General features: G+C 33.9%; 2 protein-coding genes across 2 annotated transcripts; both read left to right on the top strand.

Moving 5' to 3' along the window:
* Positions 1–18431: 18431 nt before the first annotated feature.
* On the top strand, positions 18432–20157 carry LOC141629930 (putative F-box/FBD/LRR-repeat protein At3g49030). Its single transcript, XM_074442842.1, has 2 exons — positions 18432–19304; positions 20122–20157. Exons 1-2 carry the CDS (start codon positions 18432–18434, stop codon positions 20155–20157), a joined length of 909 nt encoding a protein of 302 aa, XP_074298943.1.
* Positions 20158–20774: 617 nt separating this feature from the next.
* On the top strand, positions 20775–22304 carry LOC141629928 (putative F-box/FBD/LRR-repeat protein At1g78760). The gene has a single exon (XM_074442841.1). It carries the CDS (start codon positions 20775–20777, stop codon positions 22302–22304), a length of 1530 nt encoding a protein of 509 aa, XP_074298942.1.
* Positions 22305–26887: the final 4583 nt, after the last annotated feature.

Below are 26887 nucleotides of genomic sequence, written 5' to 3'. Positions count from 1 at the left end.
CCTCTTGGTCTGCTTTCTCCCAGTGGGCTACTCCAGGCATAGGGTCTACTGCAGGTGCATAGGCCAATAAATACTTATCTTTTGAATAGGCTTGGTCAACATAATCTTCAGGGAAATGTCTTTGATCGAGTATGCATGCCATGGCATGAACACAAGGGATTCCACTCAACTCCCAATGTTTGCAATTACACGCTTGGTTGATCAGGTTTACTGTGAATGAACCACCCTTATAGTCAACTTCAAAATTAGTGGTTCTAGATGAGTAGATTGTACAATACCTTGACTCAGCTATAAGCCTCTTGAAGCATTTATCAATGTAAGGCATAAAGGGCTTCTCATACTTGTCAGCCCCTTCCCTTTTTTCATAATTTCTCTTCATTATATATCTTCTCATCCACTCCATGTGAGTGAGAATTGGCTTGTCTCTAACATCTTTTAACACAGCATTGAATGATTCACACAGATTATTGGTAATCATGCTACTCTTACAAGTTGTTTGGAAAGCATGTCTGCTCCAATGCTTGGGTGGAATGGCCTTGACGTACTGGTAGGCAGGCTGACTAAGAAATTTGATCTCCTCAAGAGCTGCCAAATACTCAACCTCTGTTGTGGCCCATGCTGCTTTCCAGAAGCTATCTTTGAAAGCTTGGCCACTATATTGTAATTTGAAATTGGCCCAAATGTGCCTAACACAATATCTAATCTCAGCTTTGGGGACAACAACTTTCATTGCTTCAATAAGTCCCTAGCAACATTAGACAATAATTGTTTAGTATTAGTATTAAGCAAGAAGACTGAAATTTTAGGACAAAAAAGCATGTAATGTTACCTTTTGCCGATCAGACATCATTGTGAGACCATCACCCTCATCAAAGTCTATGTCTTTCACCAATAACTCAAGAAACCACTTCCAAGAGTCAGCATTCTCCACCTCCACAACGGCCCATGCAATAGGGAAAAGGTTGTTATTCCCATCCATAGCCACCGCCACCAAACACATCCCTGGGTACACACCTTTTAAATGACAACCATCCACCCCAATAAGAGGCCTACACCCATTTTTAAACCCTTCCTTGCAAGCAGCAAGACAAATATACATCCTCTGAAACACTGGTGGTGGTCTATCAACCCTATCAACCATCACATATGAGCTTGAGCCTGGGTTGTATTTTGTAATGGTTTTAGCATAATCCCATACCCTACTGTACTGCTCATCAGAGTTGCCCCATATGATCATTTTTGCCCTAGCTCTTGCTAACCAGCACTTATGATACCCAACATGAACACCTAAGTCTAATCTCACCCTATCTTGAGTAGCCTTTAACTTCCAATGTGGGTCAGACCTCCAAACTTCCAGGTATTTATCAGCCAATAATTCAGCAGTGACCATTCTATTTTGCGTTGCATAAACACATATGTGCTCCAAGTACATTGACTTAATCTGAAAAGTCATGACATCACCATCCATTTTGGTGGCATGCAACCTGAATAAACATTTTCTTTTGGAACCACAGGTACACTTAGGCAACTTTGACTTCTTGACATTCCAAGGGCAGTCACACCTATGTCTACAATATATAGTCACCCTTTTACTCTCATTGTGAGAAAAGAAGGGTTCATACCCATTCTCAATGGCATGCTGCCTTATGGCCTTCCTAAACTCATACACTGATGGAAATTTTAATCCAACTCTAAGCACTATGGGTTTGCCAAAATCTACATCAGGATTAAATGTGTCATAAGGGTCAGCCTCTTGATCTGAACCACCCACACTATTGTCATCATCAGAAGCTAAGTTAGTATCCTCCCCTATCTGAACATTCAAATCATCAACATTAAGAATACTATTCCTAACTCTGGTTCTTGTCTCCCTAGTTTTTGCACATGATTGATTAAGGTTCTTATTGACTGTATCAACGAGTGATTCATCAATGACATCCGTGAACAACTCTTCATTCTCCACAAAATCCCCATCAACTTCATTATTGCCAATATCAGGTTCACTTAGCTGACTATCTTCAGTCCAATAACCCTCATCAAACCCATTACCACCATCAAACTCCTCTTCAATCTCCTCATCAACTCCATCGTCCTCTAACTCAAACACCACTTGTTTTCCATTTTGCTTATCAGACACTAACCCAACATCACCATTACTCCCCTCATTTTGCCTCTCAAATGTTTCACTTAGTTTTCTCCTAGCTGGTAGTTTCTGTAACCTTTTAACAGGTTCCAAAATAGGTGATGTTGCAAGTCTTGGTGATCTCCTAAGTGACAGGGGACTGACTACCATTTCAACACTCGGCTCAGTTACACTGTCAACTTCATCCTCTAAAGAAAAAGAAGGACTCTTAGTTCTAGGGGTCACATGAACTGGCCTAGCTTCTGTGAAATAAATGTCGAGTTTATCATCTTTATCCCTAGATTTAAGCAAGCTTACCATTTGACTTTCACATTTTAATCTCTGCATCCCAGTCGACAAGCTCTTACCTTTAAGCTTAAAGTAAGCGTAAAAAAGCTTCTCACCCATAAGCCTACTCCCCGTATTCATTACATCACTCAAACAAAATCTACTAGATTGGAATCCAAATTGCAAAGTTAATGTTCCCTTAACATAAGCAATTTTTCCCTTCTTATTAGTCTCAAATATACCACAATGGTGGTATCTAACATCAAATGTGAAATTATTAGACATCCTACAAAAGCATTATAGAAGTTGTCAAATTGTATAGCATAGGATACTGGGCATTTAACTCAATGATTTACATTATAAAAAGCCATATAAACTGACACATATATACTTAACCAAACTAAGCTCAACAACATCAGAATTCAGAAGGTACTAAGCTCAACAACATCAAATTGGAAACTACTAAGCATTCATACAATTACTTATTTAATTGGAAACTACTTAACATAATTGCAAAAGCATTGATTATTACAGTTTTTATTATTGGTACCGATTAAAAAATCGATTTTTGGTGTCTCTAAATACCAAATGCCTCTTAGACTCTTTGTATATCAACTACTCAGTGTAATAAAATTTCTATTTCATAAAAATCATTGTTATAAACAACACAAAACCACAAGTCAAATAATCATACCTGGATTCGGGAAGGAGTACGAATTTAAAAATTGGCACTTGCACGGGAAGAAAGTGTCACGTAAGGAGTGTACTTCCACAGCAAGAGGCGACAATCATTCGCAGTGGGAAAGGAGTTGCGAAATTTGGGTTAAATCGATTGATTAAGGAATTGATTTGGGGGTTTATGTTTTAGGGTTTATGTTTGCAATTGGGGATTTGTCGTATGAATGGGTGTTTTAGTTGGGTGGGGTAGTGTTATGATAAGATAGGGGTAGTTTAGGTATATTACATAAGTTTAAGTCGTAATATCGTACATAGAACGGGTTTTATAAAAATCGTTAGCGTAATCGATATTAGGGGGTAATTTTTAGGATTAAGTGATATTTAAGGCGGTAATTTGTACAAATGGACTTAAAAGGGGGTTATTTGTAAAAAACGGAACATAAAAGGGGGTTATATACAAAATTCACTTATAAAAAAAAAAAAAAACTATGTATATGTTCATCCCACTGGGTTGTATTTAAGAAACCAAAAGAGGAAATAAATTCTTGATATATGCATTAAATGTATTGGTTAATGTGTAATTTAGTTTTTAATTTCTAAGTTAATACCCAAATTAGAAGGTATTTAATGCTTAAATACAACCCAGTGGGTTGTATTTAGCATTACCCAATTAAAATATCGTAAACTCAATAGTTTGAAAAGGAGAAAAAGAAAAGCAATCAAGTGAAATATAGGAGAGAGGGTAATTAAATGTGTAGGATGAACATGGGGGGTTCTACCTTAATTTTTTTCTTTTTAATCCTTAAAAACCATGGACCAATAAGAAAGCTTTATTGGCTTCAGCTTTTATAGATAAGGGATTTGTGTAGTCAGTAATATATATACATACACTAATCGTGTAACAAAAAATATATACACTAATCAAGTTTTGATGTAACCTAGGTATGTAACTTGGTATGTATAAGATAGTACTTCGTAAGACACTTCCATTTAGGATAATCATGACTCATGACTAATGAGTTTTGCAAAATCACCAGAACATTGATTAAATTAACCGAAATTATATACGGAGTACAAATAAATTAAGCTTGCTTACCTTCAATACTTTACTCTGCAAGAAACTCCAAGTCTTTAATGTGTTAATTGATATCACTTAACATGGTTGATTTGTTGATACCCTGCACATGGAGTAAAATCTTAGATTTTGTTTCATCAAATTAAGAAACAAATAATTAGCATTAAATTAATCGAACATGAAGATCTATTATCATATACTCCTATCGTATAGTTGAACTAAAGCAATAGAAAAAAAAAACTGAAGACCAATTAGAGAATAAAGAAACCAATAATTGAAAACCCGAATTAAGAACCACAATTTATACATCAAGATTATAAGGTTAGTATAGATTACGTTAAATTAAAATTAATAATTAATAAAATACTAATATTTGTACCTTATTATAATAACAATACTAGATTTAATGCCCGTGCAATGCACGGGCCTTTTAGTAATGTTTTTAATGTATCTGTACTATATTAAGAACCTATGTAATTCTCAATTATAGAAATAGAAAAACATATCTTCATGATCAATACAATCAAACATTTTAAATGTGTCATCTAGTCATGTTAAGATTTTTTTGTCATTTGTGAGTCTGTGACCTACTCCAAAATAAGAAGACAAAGCGATAGATATAACAGATGCAATATATAATTGCATGGATATATATATATACTTTACTCACTGAAACCTATTTCCAAGCGTACTTTTTGGTTTACATTATTAGTTAGTCTTATGGGGTTGAACTGAATTGAATGGAGTTGAATTTGTACTGAACTATATGGGGTTAAGCAATACTGAATGAAGTTGAAGTAGGAGTTAATTTATGAAGGGATGAGTTGAATAGAACTGCACTAAACTCAATAGTATTGAGCTTAGCTGAACTAAAATGAGCTGAAATTAAGCAAGAAAGAACAAAGCCTTACATTTGATCAATTTCGTAGTTGTATTGCCAATACTCAAGTACAAAAATTGTTATGCTTCAAAATACATATGTTTTGTTTAATGGTAACAAATGACCATTTAACTAATAAAGAAATTGTCTATAGTTGAAAGGAGCTGAACTGAACTGAAATGAATTTAATGGAGCTAGCTGTACTGAATTAAACTGTATATGGAGCTGAGTTGAACTGAATTGAATTAAACTGGACTGAACTAAACTGTATGGAGCTGAGCTGAACTGAAGGGAGTTGAAATAAAAGTTAATTTGTGAAGAGATGAATTGAACTAAGGTGAATTGAACAGAACTGAATAAATCAGAACCGGACTGCACTGAATAAAGCCGAGCTTAACTGAACTGAAATAATTTAAAATTAAGTAAAAAAGAACAGGGCCTTCCATTTGATCAATTTAGTAATTGTATTGCTGCTCAAAGTACAAAAATTGTTATGCTTCAAAGTACATTTGTTTTGCTTAATAGTTACAAATGAACATTTAACTAATAAAGAAATCGTCTTACAGTGTAAGACGAAACTATTTTATAATTTGTGATGTACCGAGTATATTTTATTATGTCAATTTGTTCAAACAATAAGTAATATCAAGTCTGGTTTATGACCGTCTTAAGTTAAGACATCCCACAACTCCAATTCTTTTTTAACATTATTTATAAATCGACTATGAGTATCGGTATACCTTGTGACCACCACAAGTAAGAATTTGTGTAGAAGTAAACATGACTCTTCAAAAGTAAGATAATGATACTTGCCTCATTAAAATTCCACTATTAGTGAACTCTCCAAATGTTCACAACTCAGTATAATACTACTATTTAAATATCATAGACCTAGTGGTGAATCTTGGATTTACGAAATGGAGGTGTTTAACTAGAGCTGCTCATGGGCCGTACCGCCCGATAACCCGACCCATCCGGCCCTTATTTTTAGCGGGCTTGGACACAAAATTTTCTAAAAAATGGGTTGTGGGCTGGACAAGCCCGGCCCGATTAAGTAAATGGGTCGGATATGGACACGAGCTTTTTAAAACGGGCCAACCCGCCCGGCCCACTAAAAATATAAGATAATAAATTTTCAATTTATTTGTGTATATTAATTGTTTTATATAAATAATGATTTTTTTAATGAAAGAAAATAAAAGCATATTTTTATTTAATAATGTCAAACCTAAACCGTTGTCTTTCCTAATATCTCCATGCTAATTAAATTTTGATTATCTTTCCAATAGTCGCATATATTCAAAACACCGATAATTACTGTGTACTACAAGTTATAATAATGTATACATCCAATCTTTACCTCTACCCTTATATGTATTCTTTCACTATCTATATATATTTTACACCTAACTTCAAATTTCAAATCAAGGTATGAGATATAAAAAGTAGTTTAGGTTGATGTTATTCTATACCGAATAAGTAATTAACAGTTAAAGTTTAGTGTTACGGCCCATTAGCCCATGGGCCGCCCGACTTTTGACTAAAGGGAGGGTAAGGGCAAGGATAATTGGCCCATAATTCTGACCCGACCCGCCCACTATAGTCTTAAAGGGCAACTTTTTTCTTCACGGCCCAGCCCATGTCCGGCCCAAGCCCTAATTTGAACAGCTCTATGTTTAACGATATAATTTATGCCACATTGATAAGATCATAAGACTATTATACTACTTACTACTCTATAGTAAACAATGCACACAAAAATGTACCCAATCACTTAACATAACATAAGGAAATTAAAAGTTACGACTTTTCACACATTCAAACAATAAACATTAGTATATCAATAATTATTGTGTGAGACAGTGTCACAATATAAGACGCTTTTTTTGTATAAAATCGTCTTATTTGTAATGTGTTACTTCGTTCGTATGGTATTCTTTCCATGATAGGGACTAAGGCCGGATTCTTTGAACTGGCTGAATTGAATTGAATTGATTTGACCTAAATTGGACTTAACTTATAAGCAATAAAAAATTAAACAGTACTAAACTAAACTAATCTGATCTGAACTAAATTGAATCAAACTAATAAGAATTAAAATTAAGTTCAAAAAAACATGACCTAATAATATCCTAATCAACTAATTGCAAATCTATACATATGCAAAAATTAGGTTCGGGATGGGGAAATCAAAGGTTAATTATGGGTAGTCCATTCATCGCAAGGCTTATGTACACAATATCTTGCGTGGACAAAAAAATATTTGAATTGTTTGGATGTATGTGATCAAAAATATGATAGTATAAGTTGATTAGGTCTACACTTGCATACCATTGGTTGATCACATTTACGTGATAAAATATTTTCTTTTCAAATAATTAATATATTATTAATTTTATATCTTTTATAATTATCTTTAAATATATTTCACTAAAAAATTATTTTTAGATAGTTCGTAAAAGTTGGGGTCTCCTACATCGCTCAAAAGTCATTCATAAAAGTTCAACTCTCTAAAATCACTCGGAAAAAAGCTCTTTTTCAAAACCCAAGTTGGGATCAGGGGCGGCCAATAGAATTTCGAGGCCCTGTTCCAAATGTTATATAAAGATCCTGTTATAAGCGTCTCATATTTTTTAAGTTATATGCAAACATAATTTTTTATGTATTATAAGAATACCCTTGTCATAATCATCTCATAATTTCTGAGTCTTACAAATGCGAACATATTATTTGATGCCTTTAATATTTGACGACGGCGTAATTTTAAATTATCATATACCAAGTATTTGAAATTTATAAAGCGAAATTTATTAGTGTCTTGAACTAGTAAAACCCATAAACAGTATACTACATATCATCATGATGCATTTAGAATGTAAAAACAAATGATATTATTCCTCTATTAGTTTAGTTCATTTAGCTCGGCTATTATCATTTTTTTTGTGCAACAATAATTAATAAATAAGATTAAATTTAAAAAATGGAGTAATGTAACTTAATTAATAATAATAAAATATTCGTAACAAGTGTTGTTTTTTAAAATGATATTTTTCATGGAAAATAAATATATGAAAATTATCACGATAAAATCAATAAATCACCTATAATTAAAGTCAAAATAGTAGTTGCCATTTAAAAAACAAAAAAAATGTCAAGCAAGGGAATCGAACCCATAACCTCCAGCTATTTGTGTATTCCATAACTTACTCCTTCACCACTGAATCACTACGAGTTTACTGCACTTTTAGTGCATCAATTGCTATTAATCTTTGTCTTGGTCTAGAGGAGGCCCTTAGCGGGCTTGGGCCCCGGTGCGGCGAGCCGAATGGACGGGCTCATGGCCGCCCCTGGTTGGGATATAGCATTATTATTATTATTATGGTTGTTTCATGTGTATGCGCAGACATACGGAGTAATAGTTTTAGGGAAGACATAAGGTTACTTCAAAATTAATAATGTCACTCATGTTTGTGAGACGTTGAATAGTAACATACCCTTAAATTTAGCTTACATTGTCGTGGCATTAAAGGATTCATGTTATGAAAATATTTGCTCACATTCAAAACCAACAAAGATACCATCGTAATCTTATGGTAGTATGTACAAACATCTGTGTAATTATAACCCATGTCAATTCAAATCCTAAGCTAAGTAATTATCTATGATAGATAAAGCAAATTTATGTATGCAAATATATGTAACTTTAGCCTGATGAATTTGAATTTTTTATATGTCAATAGTTGTAGAAGTTTCATCAATGTAGCAAAAAATTGTGTGAATATACATGGTGTTTGAGTTTAGTACACTTTAAATTTTATTGGCAAAAGATCTGTATGGTTAGATTACAAATTAAACGCAATATTCACATTATTGACATACTCCACAAAATTCATATGTTTGTGGTCATATTTCATTCACATTCTCATCAACTCGTAGAGATAGTCAAGTATTTTCGATCATGTAATATAAGTCCATCCTGTAATATAAGTAAGTCCAACAGTATTAGATTCCATGCATTCGAGCCAAAATTCTCTCCATTTCCTAAAAAGAAATGGAGAGGCCATTACCTATCAACGGCTAAGATTGTATCGTGTCAACATTGAACGGTTCATGATTTATACATAAAAATAAAGGGTTAATAGAGTTAGATGAGATAATATTATTAAATGGGTTTGTGCGAGGAAATGGAGAGAAAAGAAATGGAGAGGATCCTTGTTGCATTCATTTGAACTATAAGATAGACTTGATAAATCCCTCTTCATTATTAATGACCACCTTCCCATAGCAACCAATGTTTGGACTTGTTAGATCTGATAGAGCAAAGAAATTATTTTACTCCTACTTGTCCACAACATTACATCAGCAATTGACGTTAGATTAGCTGCTTACTGAAAATAAACAAATAAATATAAGATGAAATAATATCTACTTCAAATAACATAAAAGTATACGCAGCGATTCACATATGCAATAAAAACGATATAAACATACTTTATCAGTTTATCTTGACGAAAAATACGGTTAAGTATAAACTTAAGGCCACTTCGTGAACTTCTGCAACTAACTTTGCTTGGCTTAGCTAAAACCTCCGTGTGCAATTAACATATACGTCCTACAAATAGAAGATCAGACTAAATTCATTAGAATACATGAAAGATAACAATATATCATGAACCATAATAGTAGTCTACAATAAAAGGGGAAATAACAAATGCAAAAATAAAACTTCATTAAAAGTTGCGTAAAATAAAGAGTCTCTAAAATAAATGATAAAATATGTAGGCGTAGGAATAACCGTAGGATGACAATTGAGGAGTATATGACTCGGTATTTATAGCAATTAGCAATACCAAAATCTGATTAAGGAGTAACTTGAAAGTATGATTCTAATGAAAGTATGATTCTAATGGTACACAATCTCTTTTTAATTTCTACGTAAGATAAGATTCTTATTTAAAGATTTCATATTGTTTGTTATTATTTTAGTTTATCTTTTTGTTATGCAGTTATAGCAGATGTAAATCATGTAATATCTCAGTAGTAATTGGTCGAAAGCGTTTCGTGAATATTGGACTCTCTATAATCGCTCGAAAAAAGCTTCCTTTAATAATATACATAGATAGATAGATAGATACTCCTAATAGCTTTCATTAGAATTATAGCATCGTTAGAATTGGCTACGTACACATCTGTTAAACATGCAAATGCTATAAGATTAAGATTCTAAAACAATACAAACACAAACACTAACAAATACGGATTTGGTAGAGTATATAGTGTTAATGAATGATCCTGATACAAATACGACTCTCTTAAGTCTTAACTACTCACAATTTGATGTTTACTAAGTATTTGCTAAGAAACTCTATCTTCTAGTCATATTTATATTTATTAATTTTTTTTCCCATTAAAATTATTTAGCATTATTTATTAATCTCAAGTGTTTTGCCTATGATGGAGACTCTGTAATCGCTCGAAAAAAGCTTCCTTTATTAATATAGACTAGATTTAATGCCCGTGCGATGCACGGGCCTATTTGTAATGGTCTATTGTAATATTGCAGAGTATATTATAAGTTTATAAATGGAGAATTTTTTATTGAAATCTTAATTTGAGATAAAAATAGCATTATTAATAATGTAACAATGGATTATTCAAAGTACAAAAAAGCATAAGATATCTCTTATACTAAGACCTCGTTCTTTTCTCCTGAAAAGAGCTAAATTGAACTGAACTGAACGTAATGGAGCTGAACTGAACTGAAATGAACTAAGGCTCTGTTCTTTTTGGGCTGAATGGAGCTAAGTTGAGCTGAACTAAATGAAATAGCCGAAGTGAGCCCCATGAAGCTGAACTGAATCGAAAACTGAATCGAAATTTACTGAGATAAACAGAGATGAAATAATCTGAGCCAAACTGAATTGAGCTGAATTGAACTAAAGTGAGCTCAATAAGATATGAAATTAAGCCGAAAAGAATATTAAAGTCTAAAAGAGTCGAGCTGAATGAAATAGCTGAAGTGAGCTCAATGAGTAATTTGTGAAGAGATGAGCTAAACTGAACTGAAGTTAATGAAACTAAGCATAACTGAATAGAGCTGAATTGAATTGAAATGAGCTAAAATTAAAGTCTAAAAGAACATAACTTAATACTCTTGATTCCATTCAACAACCATATTTAAAAATATGACATATTATCACACAGAAGTTGATTAGTTTTCTACTTAGCATACGATTGGGTGATTGACTAACTTGTGATTTCATAAAATATTATCTTTTCCAATTTCTAACTACGCTTGGCATATAGTTGGCTTTATTGAATATGATGTGATAAATTATTATCTTTAGTTTCTAGCTACACTTGGTTTACGACTATACGGTTGGTTTATTTTCGAGCATAGTTTACGTGGAAATCAAATCATTATGTTTCAGTTTGGTGCTTGCAATCCAATTCTTTTTTTTTTTGGTCTAAACCATCCGGTAATCCGAGCCACATTGGGCCGACTAATCCGGATTTCGGGGCGTGTCCAAGGATTACGGTATTTAAACCCCTCCCAATCGCAGTTGTGGGGGATCGATCCGCAGACCTCCCTACCAAGCGCAGCCCCATACTACCACTGCGCCAACCAACGATTGGTTGCAATCCAATTCTTATACCGTTATAAGTACCGAGTATCAATGATTTTTTAAAAAAAAAATTGAAATTCATAAAATAGCTTTTTTTTATGAGAGAATCTTAATTGCGGCCAAATTTCTCTACCCTTTCTAGAATTGCGTCCTAATTTCTTTTTCTTTTTTTTTTCTATATTTTCGCATTATGAGGTGTGTCATAACTCCTAGACGGTTCAAAAAGATTATTTATCAAGTACCTAAACTTGATCAAAGCCTTAACCTTTTGTTAAGTTAAAGACAATATTATTATTTGCTCATCTATACCCTTTTGTAAAAGAAAATTAAAATAAAATACCAATGTTATTAGTTAAAAGTTTTTATGATTTTGATAGACGTTATTCACCTGTTTTACCATTTTGAGGGTATGTTCAAATTTTATATTAAGAGTGGAGCATGAGATTATGAGGAAATTATTATATCTCACAATGTGAAAATCTCTCAAAAAGACGAAGTAACACGTTATAAAGTTTAGATAACATATATTGGATCTTTGTAACAATATTCATTTCGATGAATACTGAATACCCCACTTGTGTAAGACCACTTCATCACTCTTCCTAGAAAAATAACAAATAAATAAACCAATACTCAAATTAACAAAACTATACAATAACCTTAAGTCATAAGCAACATGAATTTAAAATTATGAATATGTAACTTAATATAAGGTGAAACATGGAGAGTAAGGAGACATGTAATATGCAATCATTATTAACGCAATTACAAATGCAACAACATAGTAAAAAAACAATCAATCGAAAACAGAGTATCCAAAATCAGGAAATAAATTTTCATCTTGGGTATAGAACTAAGGTATGTACACATATCCAACTTAAATACCACTTCGTCTTTGCAACATCTTTCATCTTTAGATGCAATTCTTTCAACAATTACTTATATCACAATTTTTTTAGGTACATACTTCTATCACAATTGATAGATTACTTGAATGCTTTTGTCTGAGTACGCCCGAATTCTCAATGCAAAAAACACTACGGCCTCGTATTTTATATAAATAATGACATATATCAATGAGGAGTACAAATTTATAAAAATTATTAACAATATATTGATTGTGTAGAACAGTAAATAAAACTCATTCAGTGAATATGTATGAAGAAGCCAATTTATCTATTTATACGTGGAGTATATATAGATTTATGTATGCTTATCATTAAATTGCATCCAATGAATATAAGAACTCTACTTAGATTACAATTCTCCATAACCGTTCCACATCTTGTTTTTAATGAGATTTTTTTTTTTCGTATAGAGATAGAGATTGGGCAGTTGCATTAGTAGTTCTTAATTGTTGGAGACACTAAAGACTTTCACATATGTTGGACTCTCTGTAATCGCTCGAAAAAAGCTTCCTTTATTAATATAGATAGATAGATAGATAGATAGATAGATAGATAGAAGATAGATAAATAGATATTGATTGATTATGAAAACTTGTACCCCCATAAACCTGTTTTCTTATAACAAATATAATATAAATATTGTTTAATTTATGTCATATATACTCGTAATTGTGGTAAAGCCTATTTACTATAGTCGAATTTGATTTAAAAAATAAAATAAAATCACCAATTCCTTGCGAAGAGAAAAGCTAAAAGTCATAAACCCTAAAAACCCTTGAAGCCTTAGCAAAGATGGAAAGGACGAACAGGAATAAAAGAAGGAGAAATCGAAGGAGAAATCGAAGAGTCGACAGGTTGAGTTCTCTCCCCGACGATATTCTTATTTTAATAATCTCCCTTCTTCCTCTTCGATCAGCCATCGCTACCGGGACTTTATCCCGTCGATGGCGTGGTCTTTGGACTAACACAACCTCTATCGATTTCACCTTTGGTCCCTACCGGAATCAATTTAATCTCAATACCGCATTGTATGGAACCATGAGACAAATTACCTCACCTTTTATCCATACCTTCAGTATCGATTTTGTTGAATCCTTTAATCTGGCCTTTTGGGCGCCTTGGATGGATATTATAATTCGCAACGTTTGTAAGCGGAACGTCCATCAACTTAAGGTAACATGGTGTAATCCTGAAACTATGCATATGTCTACATTACCAAGTGTTATTTTCCAAACGCAGTCGCTAGTGTCGATGGAATTGGGCTCCAAAGACCGCGCTTATTATTATTACGATTATTATTACGATTGGCAATTCCCTTATGATTGTAATGCCATCAATCTTCCAAATTTGAAGAGCTTAACCATTTACTTTGCTTTGGAGTTTGAAATCTTAAAATGGATTGAAAAACTAATTAAGTTTTGTCCATCACTCGAGAAATTGTCTTTAAATTGCTGTGATACAGAAATTGATACGTCTTTGGAAAGCTGTAAAATAGTGATTAATTCCCCAAATTTAGAATACTTGGTTATTTCCGCTCCGAAATCATTGACCTTTTCTTTTGAGGAGGAACCAATTGTGCTGCGTAAAGCGAAAATCGAATTTACCGATCTCTTCGAAGGTCAAGCAGATGAAGAAAAGTTGTCTAAATTTTACGAGGCGATTTCTAAAGTAAGGATCCTAACCCTTGATATTTCTACAGTAGATACCTTATCTACTACGGTGTTTCGCAATGTTACTCGGCTCACTTTTAATATGAAACTCCGCCTCTGTTTAAATACTCTGTTGTCCGTGTTAGACATGTGTCCGGTATTAGACGTTTTGAACCTTAAATTTTGCGGTGTTGATAATAATGATAAGAAGCAGCCGTTATACCAAAACCCTGGCGATATAAGCACCAGCTCACAGCGAGCACTCAGAAAGATAAAGTCGATAAACGTGGAAATCGATAACAGGAGAAGTTATTACAGGTGGGCGGAACCTTTCTCGCGCCTTATAATGGATTTGTTAAGAAGCACTTGCGATTTGGAGCACTTGAATATTAGAGTAAATTATTTTCGTCAAGATTGGTCACCACCGGGTAATTTGTTGCTTGATGAAAAAGACGAGATAAAGTTGTGCAAGAAACTGTATTGGTGTCCAACGATCTCCAATTGCGATGTTGAATTTAAAGGGAGTTTTATTAAGATGTCTCGAAAAGATGGTCCCAAACTTAGTACTGAAAATGGTAAAGTTATCTGTTTTGGTCGTCCCAGAAGTTTTTAATTTAACAAAAACAGTGATATTTCTGGTTTGTGACCGTCATATACTCCTATTCAGTAGAACTATCTATTGTTTTTCGACGATGTTGCACAAATCTTTTGCTTTATGATGCATATGAGTATGTGACTATAATAATTTGGTTTGAAATCTTTGATTGTTAATTACTCATCGCTAGTTGATTTATATTTTCGTTGTGTTAATCGTAAAACAGGCTCATAATATGTTCCACTCATCGATGAAAATGTATACTCCTGTATCCGACCCGTCCGTCGACCATAAGTAGTCCATCTTTCCAGCAGATATGGTGTGCTGCTGCCTGTTTGACCCGCACAATTACCCTTAGTAATGCTATTGCTCGTGACTTTATCAACTAAGTTAATTGACCTGCACAATTACCCTTAGTAATGCTATTGCTCGTGACTTTATCAACTAAGTTAATTGACCCGCACAATTATCCTTATTAATGCTATACTATCATCCACCACCTAACTAAAGCTATAAGCTATGTTACCTTAGAAAATTTAGTAGGAAAAACAATTTTTTGGAAGGAAAATGATCCGTACAAAATTAGCACAAACTAAATGAATAGTTCTACAACTAGCCATCGTACCATATAATTCGAACTTTTAATCCGATTACATTTTGACGTAAAAATTAAAGACACTTAAGAGTGGGAGAGCAATAGATATTTAGATTAATCACAAAAACTCCGGAGAGACGACCGTACCTTCAAATTTTGTGTGGAATATCATCCTTTGTCCCATTTCGTATTCCATCTTGTGTCCCATCACTTTCCTCATTGACACATAAACACTTTGATACTCCCTCCACAAACTTATTTTAACCCCATTTGTTTTATTGCGGTCTCCAAGACGACACTTTGACCGTGTTTTTCGAAGTCTATGTTACTTTTTTTTTGAATTTTTTTTTCGTGAAAGATGTTATGAAAATAAGTGTTGAAGAGTTAGGAACGATAAACACCTAAGAGGGGGAGGGGGTGAATTAGGTGTACTTTTTAAAATTTATTCTTAACTTAGTTAATTGATAACTTAAGTAAGGAACCTTAGAGCACGAACCTTGAAAAACTTAATAGAATGTAAATTCACAAGATGGTACAACCGTTTTATGTCAGTGTGACACAGAACTTAAATAAGTATGAACGAGAAATAGCAAAGTGAAAGAACGTAAGAATAAATGAACAAACAAACGACATATAAAAAATTGATTCAGCCTCTATTCCGATGCCTACGTCTAACCGTTATTTTATTGTTTGCTTATAAATTTACTCAAACAACTAAACCTTTACAATGAAAATAACTCGCCAATCTACCCCGATTGCACTCAAACTTAAAGCTACTCTGCTTCAAGAGTTTATATGTTCTATCTCACAAGTAAGTTTACAGAGTCTTTGAATCTCAAGGGTTCACTTAATGAACATGGAGATCACAATTAAGACTTAAACACGAGAATCATGGAACAAACTCATTATGTCACAGTGCAGCGAACTGATACTTGGAGGTTTACAACTTATCGAAAATAAATGAAGACTTTTAAAATATGAAAAACGTTTTGCAAATACTTGAAGAACGGACAAAACTTTAAATGCACAAATGATTTGTAAGGTTTTACAATAAATGCTTTGGAAAGTCTTGAGAAATAAATGAAGTTAAGGCACACTATTTATAATGGATTTGATCACTAAGAAGTACAACTTAGGTTAATTAAATCCAATATAAAATAGGCAGCCTTTGAATGATGGTAAGTGTTAGGCTTTAGGCTTGAGGCACAAGTCTTTGATCAAAATCAGAAAACTATTCCAAAAACACTCAACATGTGACACTTTACCAAATTGGCAAAAAACTTTTATAGCTTTAAAACTTTGACAAGTTCAACTTACCATTTTGGTAAAAGGTAAATGCACAAATCTAGAGGTTTTATCAATGTAGATTAGTGACTTAAAATTTCAGATTTGTTTTCAAACTTTGAAGATTCAAATGTTAAAGCTTTGAGAATATGAAATTTGTAAAGATTTTAACACTTAAACTTTTCGTATAAACATTCCCCCATACGGTAGTACCAGAAACCACAGTTCAGTGCACTGTTGCATGGTTTTGCAGCCACTTGACGAAATGAGAATGGTACACTTACAATTTTCGACTAAGGCTAGGATCATATTATTGTCTTGACTTCTTGTTGGCTTCATCTTAATTAGGTTATACCTCCTTGAGAGTCCATAAGATTGCTTCAATCACTAAACATTTGTAACTAAGAACAAACAATCAAATAACAAGGTAATTTGACATCATCAATCAAGTGTGTTCTAACAAGTTTAAATATTTTTGTTTTATATTCTAATAATTTTTATTTTTCAACTTATTTACGGTCAAAGTTCGGAAATTTTGACCTCCCAAAAGCAAAAGGGGTGAAAATAGGTTTGTGGAGGGAGTATATATATAATCAGTATGGATCATCTGTCTCGCTTTTGTGTCTCATTCTATGTGTCACTCCAATAATTTATTGACACTCCCACTTTTGTGTCTCATTTTTATTAGTTCAATTTTCAAGTGTGATGTGTCAAGTTTTTAAGGGGATAAGACATAAGATGAGACATAAAAATGGGATAGATGATCTCTACACCCCCTCCCCTGCTATCCTCTACCTCCACCACCAACCCTTTCCCTATCAAATTTAAAATTTCAATTTCTAGAACCCGACTTAATTTAATAAAATCACAACTAATTAAGATAGAAAAATAGTAAAAGATTAGTATTGCTGCCCAACCCCGCCTAGGCTAACACTATTTAGCATTAAAATTTATTTTAAATTAAATAAAAAAAAAATACTTTAAAGTTGCATAACTCATAAATTTATCATTTAATATATTTTTCTATGACATCTTAAAATTACGATGAAATAAATTATGAGACAAATTTACTCTCGTTATTAATATTTTACTTAAATCAACTGTTAGCTAATATTGATAATTTCACTACTCCCGTTGGTACTTCTATTACTTTCACTACTACCCTCGCCGCTAATGTTGTTATTTTGACTATTCAAATGAGTGATTGCTATATATTACTATATTCAGTGTTATTACAGTTCTTTTCTCTACTAACAGAATTATTACTTTTACTATTTTGACATTCAATTTTAGGAGGCTTATATGTTTCTATAAAAATAATACATATATGCATTAAATCAAATCGAAATAAGTATGAAATATTATATTTTTTGGAAATCTACCTTAATTTATTTATCTTATAATAGTTTTCAAAATATAACATACTTATATTATATTTGTGTATGTTAAATAAATAACATCTTTATACTAATTAATACCATCGGTGGGGCATGTTTATTTTTGGGAAAATTTCAATATTCTAGTTTTTATTTTTCTAAGGAGAAGAATATTTATGAAAATTTTATGGAAATTTGTATGCTCGTATAATTGAGCATGCAATTAAGAAACTACGTTATTTATAATCAATATATAAATATCCTTAACTTATAAATAGAAGCAAAATTAGAAAATTCTTGCAAAGAGAAAAGCTAAAAGACATAAACCCTAAAAACCTTTGAAAACTTAGCAAAGATGGCGACGACGAACGAGAACGATAGAAGAAGTAGTAATCGAAGTATCGACAGGCTGAGCTATCTCCCCGACGACATTCTTATCGGAATTATTTCCCTTCTTCCTCTCCAATTAGCCATCGCTACCGGAACTTTATCCCGTCGATGGCGTGGTCTCTGGTCCAACACAACCTCTGTTGACATCGCCTTCCGCGAGACTTATAAAATACGTAATCTCGATACCACATTGAAGGAAACCATGAGACAAATTACCTCACATTTTATCCATACCTTCAATATCGATTTCAAAAAATCCTTTGATCTGGACTATTGGGCGCCTCTCATGGATATTATAATTCGCGACGTTTGTAACCGGAACGTCCATCAACTTAAGGTAACATGGCGTGATACTTCTTGTTGGGATAATATATATACATTACCAAGTGTTATTTTTCAAACGCAGTCGCTAGTGTCAATTGAATTGGGTTCCAAAAGTGGCTCGTATGATGATTGGCAATTCCCTGAGGATTCTGATACCATTAATCTTCCAAATTTGAAGAACTTAACCATTCACTTTGGTCGGAATTATCAATGGATTGAAAAACTAGTTAAGGCTTGTCCGTCACTTGTAAAATTGTCGTTAGATTGCTGGGCTAGCAATATCGATGAGACTTTGCAAAGCGGTACAATTGTGATTAATGCCCCAAATTTAGAGTACTTGGCTATTTTCGCTCCAAAATGCATAACCTTTTCTTTTGAGGAGGAACCGATTATGCTGCGTGAAACGAAAATTGAATTTACTGATCTTCACCAATATCAATCAGATATTTATGAGGCAATTTCTAAAGTAAGGATCCTTACCATTGATATTTCTGCAGTAGATGCCTTATCTACGGTGTTACACAATGTTACTCGACTCACAATTAATATGAAATCGAGCCATAGTTTAAATCCTCTGTTGTCATTGTTAAAGATGTGTCCTAAAGTAGATGTTTTGACCCTGAAATTTTGGGGTGTCAATAATTATAACGAGCCATTGTACCGAAATACTGGCAATGTAAGCACCCCACGACGAGCACTCAGAAGTATAAAGTCGATAAATGTGGAAATCGATAACTGGAGAACTTATTCACTACTACAAAACTCGTTATGGACATCAGTCGATGGACATCGGATTATCTGGAAAACTGATGTACATAACATGCACATCAGTTAAGCTAAACTAGGCGCGTTAGTTTGTTAGGGCGACTTTCACAAATCTCTTCTACTAGACAATAGTTTCGAAACCATAATGCATTCTACATTGTCCTTGTTAAGCTTTGATTTAAGTTCTCTTCTAGCTTGTGTTTTTGGACGTTTTTAACTCGAATAAGATTGAGATGAACCATTGTATTTACAGCTGGCTAAACATTCAAGTAGTTTCATTTGCTATACGAAGGAGAATTTTAAATGGTAAGCTTCGAAGAGTACTCATTAAATTTCTATCTTATGATTAGAAAATTATTTAACCCTTGTCCTTCAGTATGTGTACTTTTTTTAAGTTTCTAGTAACAGTGTTCTTTTAACCATTAACTGAAAAGGAAGCCACTATTGAACTCCTAAGGTTACGACATGTCTATAGTTAGGATGAGTGGTGTATGCGTCTCGTTAGTTATATAGGATCTTCTATGTTGATATTTTGTTTTCTCGTTAACTTTGTTGTGTTGAACCAGATTATCGTGGTCATGGCGAATGGGAAATTCTATTAAACCGTCTCATTCTTTACACATCCTACCTCCAGGCTCCATCCTTCACAGAGCATGAGCTTGGTCTTACTTGTCATGTGCTCATGAAACAAAACTCAAACTCGAGCTCATCTGTGCTTAAAAAATTGAGCTTCTTATTAAACTTGCGAGTTTAAGCCCAAGCTCAAGCTGAGCTATATAAAATTGTTAAACAAATACTCTTTGCTAAAAAATGCTACTGCAAAAAAAAAAAATATATTCTTGTTTATTTTTTCCTAAGGATGTGTTAAGAAATGCTATTGTATTTTCATATTTATAATTTGTCATATATTTATATTATTTACCCAATTTCAAAGGACACGATATCCGTATATTTTATTGCACAACGTTAAATAAATCACACTATATCAATTAAACTAAATAAAAGTAAATTTAGCCATAAAATCGGGTTTTTCAAATGGGTTTGGGTTCGGAATTCGAACTAATTTGGTCAAGGCTCGAGTGTTAGGTATCAAAATCTTTGGGCCATATCCATAAACCCACAAACCTAAAATGGTAGTACAAACGTATAAATACCAAAAGAAGGCTAGCTAATTAATTATGCACTTTTAAACCCCTAAAACCTCGTTAAACCCTACAACATGGCTCCCAAAAATAGAGGAAAGAAGGGGAAGCAGAGGACGAACAAGAAGGCAAGCAGTGAACAAAGAGAAGACAAACTAAGCGCCCTTCCCGACGACATTCTTATTGGAATTATCGCCCGTCTTCCTCTCCCTCAAGCCATCGCCACCGGGTCCTTATCCCGTCGATGGCACCGTCTATGGACTAACCGTAATACCACTATTCAAATAACCAACCGTAATTACAACTGCTTGCTTAAATTCTTTACCACTTTTGATGATTTCATGACCTACATTATTACATCACCCGTCATCCATAGTTTCAGTTTCGAGGTATTCGATGTGGATAACCCTTGGATTTGGCTGCCTTCCTTTGATTCTAAGCTCAAACAAATTTGTGAGCGGAACGTCCGTGAACTTAAGGTAACATTCCCTATTAAGTACTATGGTTATGGTAATCATATGATTGATTTCCCAAATGTGGTTTTTCGCACGCAGTCGTTGGTGTCAGTTGAGTTTTGCTCAACGCATGGTTGGCGATTGCCTGAATCGATCAATCTTCCCAATATTAAGAATTTAACTCTTTATTTTTGTCCTTCAAATTGCGATTGGCTCGAGAAACTAACCAAGGCCTGTCCATCACTAGAAGAAGTGTCTTTAAGCTACGAGGATCATGACTGCTTTTGTAGGACGTACTTCAAACATAACTCGTTTAGTATTGAGTGTAGCCATCGAAATTTAAGACGTTTGTTTATAAACTTCGAAAAAAGCGAATGCCTTGAATTTCGTATTAATGCCCCCAAAATAGAGTACTTGTCTGTTCGAGCTCCAAAATCAATGATTTTTACCTTTGAAGAGGAACCAATTGTGTTGCGCGAAGCAAACATCGAAATTACCACCTTGCATTACCGTACATACAATGCAATAACGTCAAAATTTTATGAGAAAATTTCTAAGGTTCGGGTCCTGTCGCTCCATGCTTTTGCACTAGATAATTTTCCTACCACCTTGCTTCGAAAGGCTACTACCCTTACACTAGACATGAAACGGTCTAACGAGGCGAAGATGGCGCTGTCGTCCTTCCTGGAACTATGTCCTTTATTAGACGCTTTGACCCTTAAATTCTTGGATTTTGGAAAGAATAACAGGAAATGGATCCTCCCGAAACCTTGCCATGAAAGCGGCTTACCACAATCACTTAAGACAGTCGCGTTCGAAGCCCACTGGTACACTTATTTCAAGCCGGTGAAATCTTTATTAAATTTAATAGAGTATTTCTTAAAAAGGGCAACATGTTTGGAGCATTTCAAGGTTGATGCAAGAGGTTGCCCAAATTTCGAATCAAGAAGTGTAGAGAGTAAACAAAATACAGAATTCATGTTTTGTAATTTACTCTTCCATTGTCCTATGACTTCAATTGGGTGTGAGGTTGAATTCGTCGGGAGATTTTTCAAGATGTCTCGAAAAGCCGGCCCCAAAGTAACTCGTTCTGATGGCCAAGTTATCCCTTTTAGTCGTTTGCCAAGGCATATTTTCGATCCTCTAGAATAACTAGAAACAATAACAATCTTGTTGCTTTTGTTGGGTGTTAGTATTATATGGTATTCATGTAATCGGATGGTATACACCAAAAAAAAAAAAACAGTATCGGAGTACTATTTATGAAGCAACTTTGTTTTTTTCCTATATCAATTGATTATTTTAAAGCAAAAATTCATTGATAAAGCATAGAATTTTACAAAATTTATCGCCTTGTTTTGTTCTTGTTTTTTATGCACCGAATTCCATCAGAACTCTTTATCCCTGTTAAGTAACAGTCGAGCAATATTCACGGCTAATCCCTTTTTATTGTCACACAAAGATACAAAGACATACATTGTAGATTTGTCACACAAAGATGCCTCAACGATACCTCAACCCATACCTCATGGGTTTGAGGTATGAGTATGAAACCTTCATTTTCGTCAAATAAACACATGGGTATGAGTTTAATTCATTCTACACCCATACCTCATACTTATTATATTGGGTGAACCAAACGCCCCTGTAGATGTAGTGTTATACTCCCTATATTCCACTTTTATTTGTCCTCTTTTTGTTCAAATTGTACTATTTTTAAATATAGTAAATAAATACAGTGAACTATCTATTATAACCCCGGTTAAGCAACCTCTCCATTTCAATTTTGATTATATGGTGTCTCTACGTTTATTGGTCAAGGGATATTTATGATATTTTACCAAATTTTTTTAAATATGACATTTAGTCAAACTAGACAATAAAAGAGTGAATGGAGGGAGACATGAGTATTATACTCCTTTGCCCGGTCATTTGTTTACCTTTGGTTTTGAGGTAATGAATAAGAAAAGATGATGGAGCCAGCCAATTATTGGATGACAACTGAACCAAATTGAGCTTGAATGATCAAATTACTCATAAAAAACTTTCATCCCCCTTATACTAAAAGAATAAGAGATCTCCAAAATTTTCCCGCGCCTAAATGAATTTAGCTGTAATTGGGCTTTCATTATATCGTATCTGTAATTGGCTTTTATCAAATCATATTTGTAATTGGGCTTTTATTATATTATATCTACAATTGGATTATATTGAACTTCTCCTTTTCCACCAATTAATACATTAATAATAATAAATTTACAATTAAATTTTAAATTGAGTTAAATATCAGTTTTATAATTGTTATTTTCTTTAATAATTTATCTAAAAACCGCGCATTCGCGCGAGATCTATACTAGTAACATATAGAAAGATAAATAATTAACTGAAACACACAAAATGAGATATGTAACCAAATGAACGGGACGAATATAGTACCCCCCCTATTCTCAATAACTCTCCTTATTCATGGAGGGCACGAAAATTAAGGGAGGGAGTATTATTATATGGTAAAGTATTGTAGGTGATTAAAATAAGTATTATTGTGGGGGTGAGATGATTAAAATAAGTATTGTTGTGGGGTAATGTGATTAAAATAAGATAAAGTATGGGTATTGTGGGGTATTGTTATGGAGTGAGGTGATTAAAATAAGTATAAAAGTTTACCAAATAAGGAAATAGGAAGAATATTGTGAATAGATGAAAAAGGAAATATGGAGAGTTTTTGATAATAGGAGGGAGTATGTATTTTCTTTTCAATTTCGTATCTTGTAATTTACACACAATGCCATTATTCATATTTATTCTGTCAATAAAATATATATACCCCGTACTAATTAGAGATTCATAAAAAATAATTGAACTCCGCTTTATAGGTAAGGGCAACTGATCCAAAAATAAAAAGCTTAAATGAGGTAGTAGACGGAGTAGCTTGCCAAGCTAAAATTGGGACATTGCAGCTCATGGAAACGTAATAACTCGAGTTTAGCTAATTTTATTATTACTAGAATATTATTATTTATAATAAGCAAGTTTAATATTTCAGCTTATTAGTTTATTTCCTAAGTTTAGAATAAGGAAGTTTATTTATCTCATAATAATAGAATAAGGCAATATTGTTCTAGTTGGTTTAGGAAAGGTTTAGGGAAGTGTTTAGCAGCCATTAGGACGGTTTGCTTGTTTTATAAATAGGACTCTATTTGCATTCTTTAATTCACGTTTTGATTCAAGAAATAAAAGCTGAAGCTTTCACGTTTACAAGTTTGTGTAAACACCTCGGTTCGACGCGTTCGTTCCAAACCCTGTTTACATCGTCGACGCGTTTTGGACTTAAACTAGATCGACTAGCAATAGGTCTTGCAACATCGATCACCATTGGTTGGATTATAGGTCTAATCCAAGCAAATATCCGTTCGTTGTTCTCTTTTTTGATTCGTTATTCTTGTGTTGCTTATTCTTTGTTTTCATCTTGTGTTAATTTCGTATTCGACCTTCAATCCATTGTTAATTGTTCCGTTAATTGCTGGAACTTCTGGTGTTGTGTTGCTGTTGGTGTTATTGTGGTTAAGGTGTGTTGGTTGGCTTCCGCGAATTAACGAAAGTTTATAACTTTCGTATCAGCAACTCTACCCATTACCAATTGGTTTGGGATGTAACCATGTACTTATAAAGTGGACACTCTCCCCTCCTCGACGGGTACAACCCTGGTCCATGTGCAATCTAACATGGTATCAAAGCCCAAGATTTAGACATGGGTTACGAGACGAAGATGGGTCTGAAAAAACGACGACGTTTCCGTCCGACGAAAGGCGAAACTGCAGGGGCGGCCGATGAATTCGGGAGGCCCTGTTCCGATTCTTAAGTTGAGGCCCCAAAACAATTAATTGTCATTTACTTGAGGTCCTAAACGAAAACTATTAAAAATAAAAATTTGAGAAAAAAAGGAAAGGTTAAGATATATGAAAAAAAATGTTGTGATTTATTTTAGGCATATACAGTACTTCATATTTGTTTATTTGTAATAAATACCTTGTCTTTTATAGAATAAACTGTCTCACACAATAATTAATAATTTAATATAAAGAGTAATATAAATAAAAGAAATTAAAAGATGGAGATATAACAAAAGAATCGAGAATTGAGAAAGGTAAAAAAATATACTTTGAAGTCTGTGCCCCACTTAAATAAATAAATCTTTAAAAAAATCTGCTTATTGATGGGGAATGGGGATGCACGTGTGTTTTGGGTAAACAAAGATGCTGTGGAGTGTAGACTAGTGACTTAGTCCACATGGAGGAAAAAGGCCAAAATCATTTTCATTTAATGTTATGGATTGGGCTTAGATATTGGGGCCCTATTTCCCCTTGGGCCCCTGTGATGTGAACCGAATTGCACAGCCTTTGGGCCGCCCCTGCGAAACTGGGCCACTATTTGGCGGGTCCAAAAAGTGACGACGTTCCCGCTCGACGAAACAGGTTCAAAAAATAACGATATTTCTGTAGATCGATCGAAAAGGAGACCTTACATGCGAGGGGGCGTGTGAAGAATGACACGTTAGGTCTCCCACATCGGGTACACTACTACAAGAACCCTTTACTACATCGGAGTTTTAGGGTCATGGACATGGGATAGTGCTCCGATGTAGAGTTCGGTCATGTCCTTATGGTAGTAATGCACATCGGATTTACAACCGATGTCCATTTTTGGATGGACATCGGATTTCTTATATATCCCATGTCCATTATTGTTGATACACATCAGATTTTACTCATAATCCCATGTCCTTTACTTGGATGGACATCGGATTTCTATAGAAAGCCCATGTCCTTTGAAGCTAGAATTACATCGAACTTTTATAAATCCATTTGTCCTTTATATTGTTTTTTTTAAAAAAAAAAATTGAAAAGAGCAGGCCAATTCATATTGCATTACACCAATTTGAATGCCAAAACAATAATACAAAACATGCCAACTGCCATTCAACCAAAATGATCGATTTCAATTAATAAAAACCGATCCCAATCAACATACAACGCAACCGTCTCCGTCATCCGAATTCAACAACTAACGAACAACAACAAAGGGCATAACAAATCCCACCAACATAACATATGGTCTTGCGGATCATGTAATCGATTTTTCAAAATGCAACTACCTAATACATTACTACGCTAGCTAGCTATCTACGGCTAGATATTGAGAAAATAGTTCGCCCACAAGTCCCGAACCTCATCTAATTCTTCTTGTGAATATGGCGTGGTGTCTTGAAAAACCTGTAATGCATATTAATGACAATGGGGCAGTCAGACATGGCCTCACAAGGGCAGCTTCATATAAGCTAATAATTAAGGGAAGAGGGTGCGGCGAAGCTAGCTCATTGAATTGGCAATGACAATCGATAAATTCACCGAGTGGCTACTCGGATATTACCCGATCTTGGCAAAGCAAGACATCCATGAAATACACATAAGTTTCATGAGGGACCAATTGTCTAGCACTTAAAACACGATTGTACGCTCCTTCCATAAAGGATTGTTCCAGCTCCACAAAGATGCTTAATGAAAGGGCTCTCGTAGGCGTAGATGAAAGCAACTCCAACTCGATGAAATTCCGCTATCCCTGCTCGGACTAGAAGTCTCAACAAGTTCAGCCCCAATATTTGGTATTCTTGTGGAGATTGAGGAATTCGGTCCCTGTTTAACAATGCAAAATTACGAGCTATAATAATGAATGTAGGC

The sequence above is a fragment of the Silene latifolia genome, chromosome Y, assembly GCF_048544455.1.
Source record: "Silene latifolia isolate original U9 population chromosome Y, ASM4854445v1, whole genome shotgun sequence".
NCBI classification, from domain to species: Eukaryota; Viridiplantae; Streptophyta; class Magnoliopsida; order Caryophyllales; family Caryophyllaceae; genus Silene; species Silene latifolia.
Note: the sequence above shows the minus strand (reverse complement) of the source record. Positions and strands in the feature narration are given on the sequence as shown.

Coding starts and splice junctions, on each gene's coding strand:
- LOC141629930 (XM_074442842.1), top strand. CDS start 18,432: ATGGCGACGACGAACGAGAACGATAGAAGAAGTAGTAATCGAAGTATC. Junction 19,305..20,121: donor CAGTAGATGCCTTATCTACG/GTGTTACACAAT, acceptor GTGTTGAACCAG/ATTATCGTGGTCATGGCGAA.
- LOC141629928 (XM_074442841.1), top strand. CDS start 20,775: ATGGCTCCCAAAAATAGAGGAAAGAAGGGGAAGCAGAGGACGAACAAG.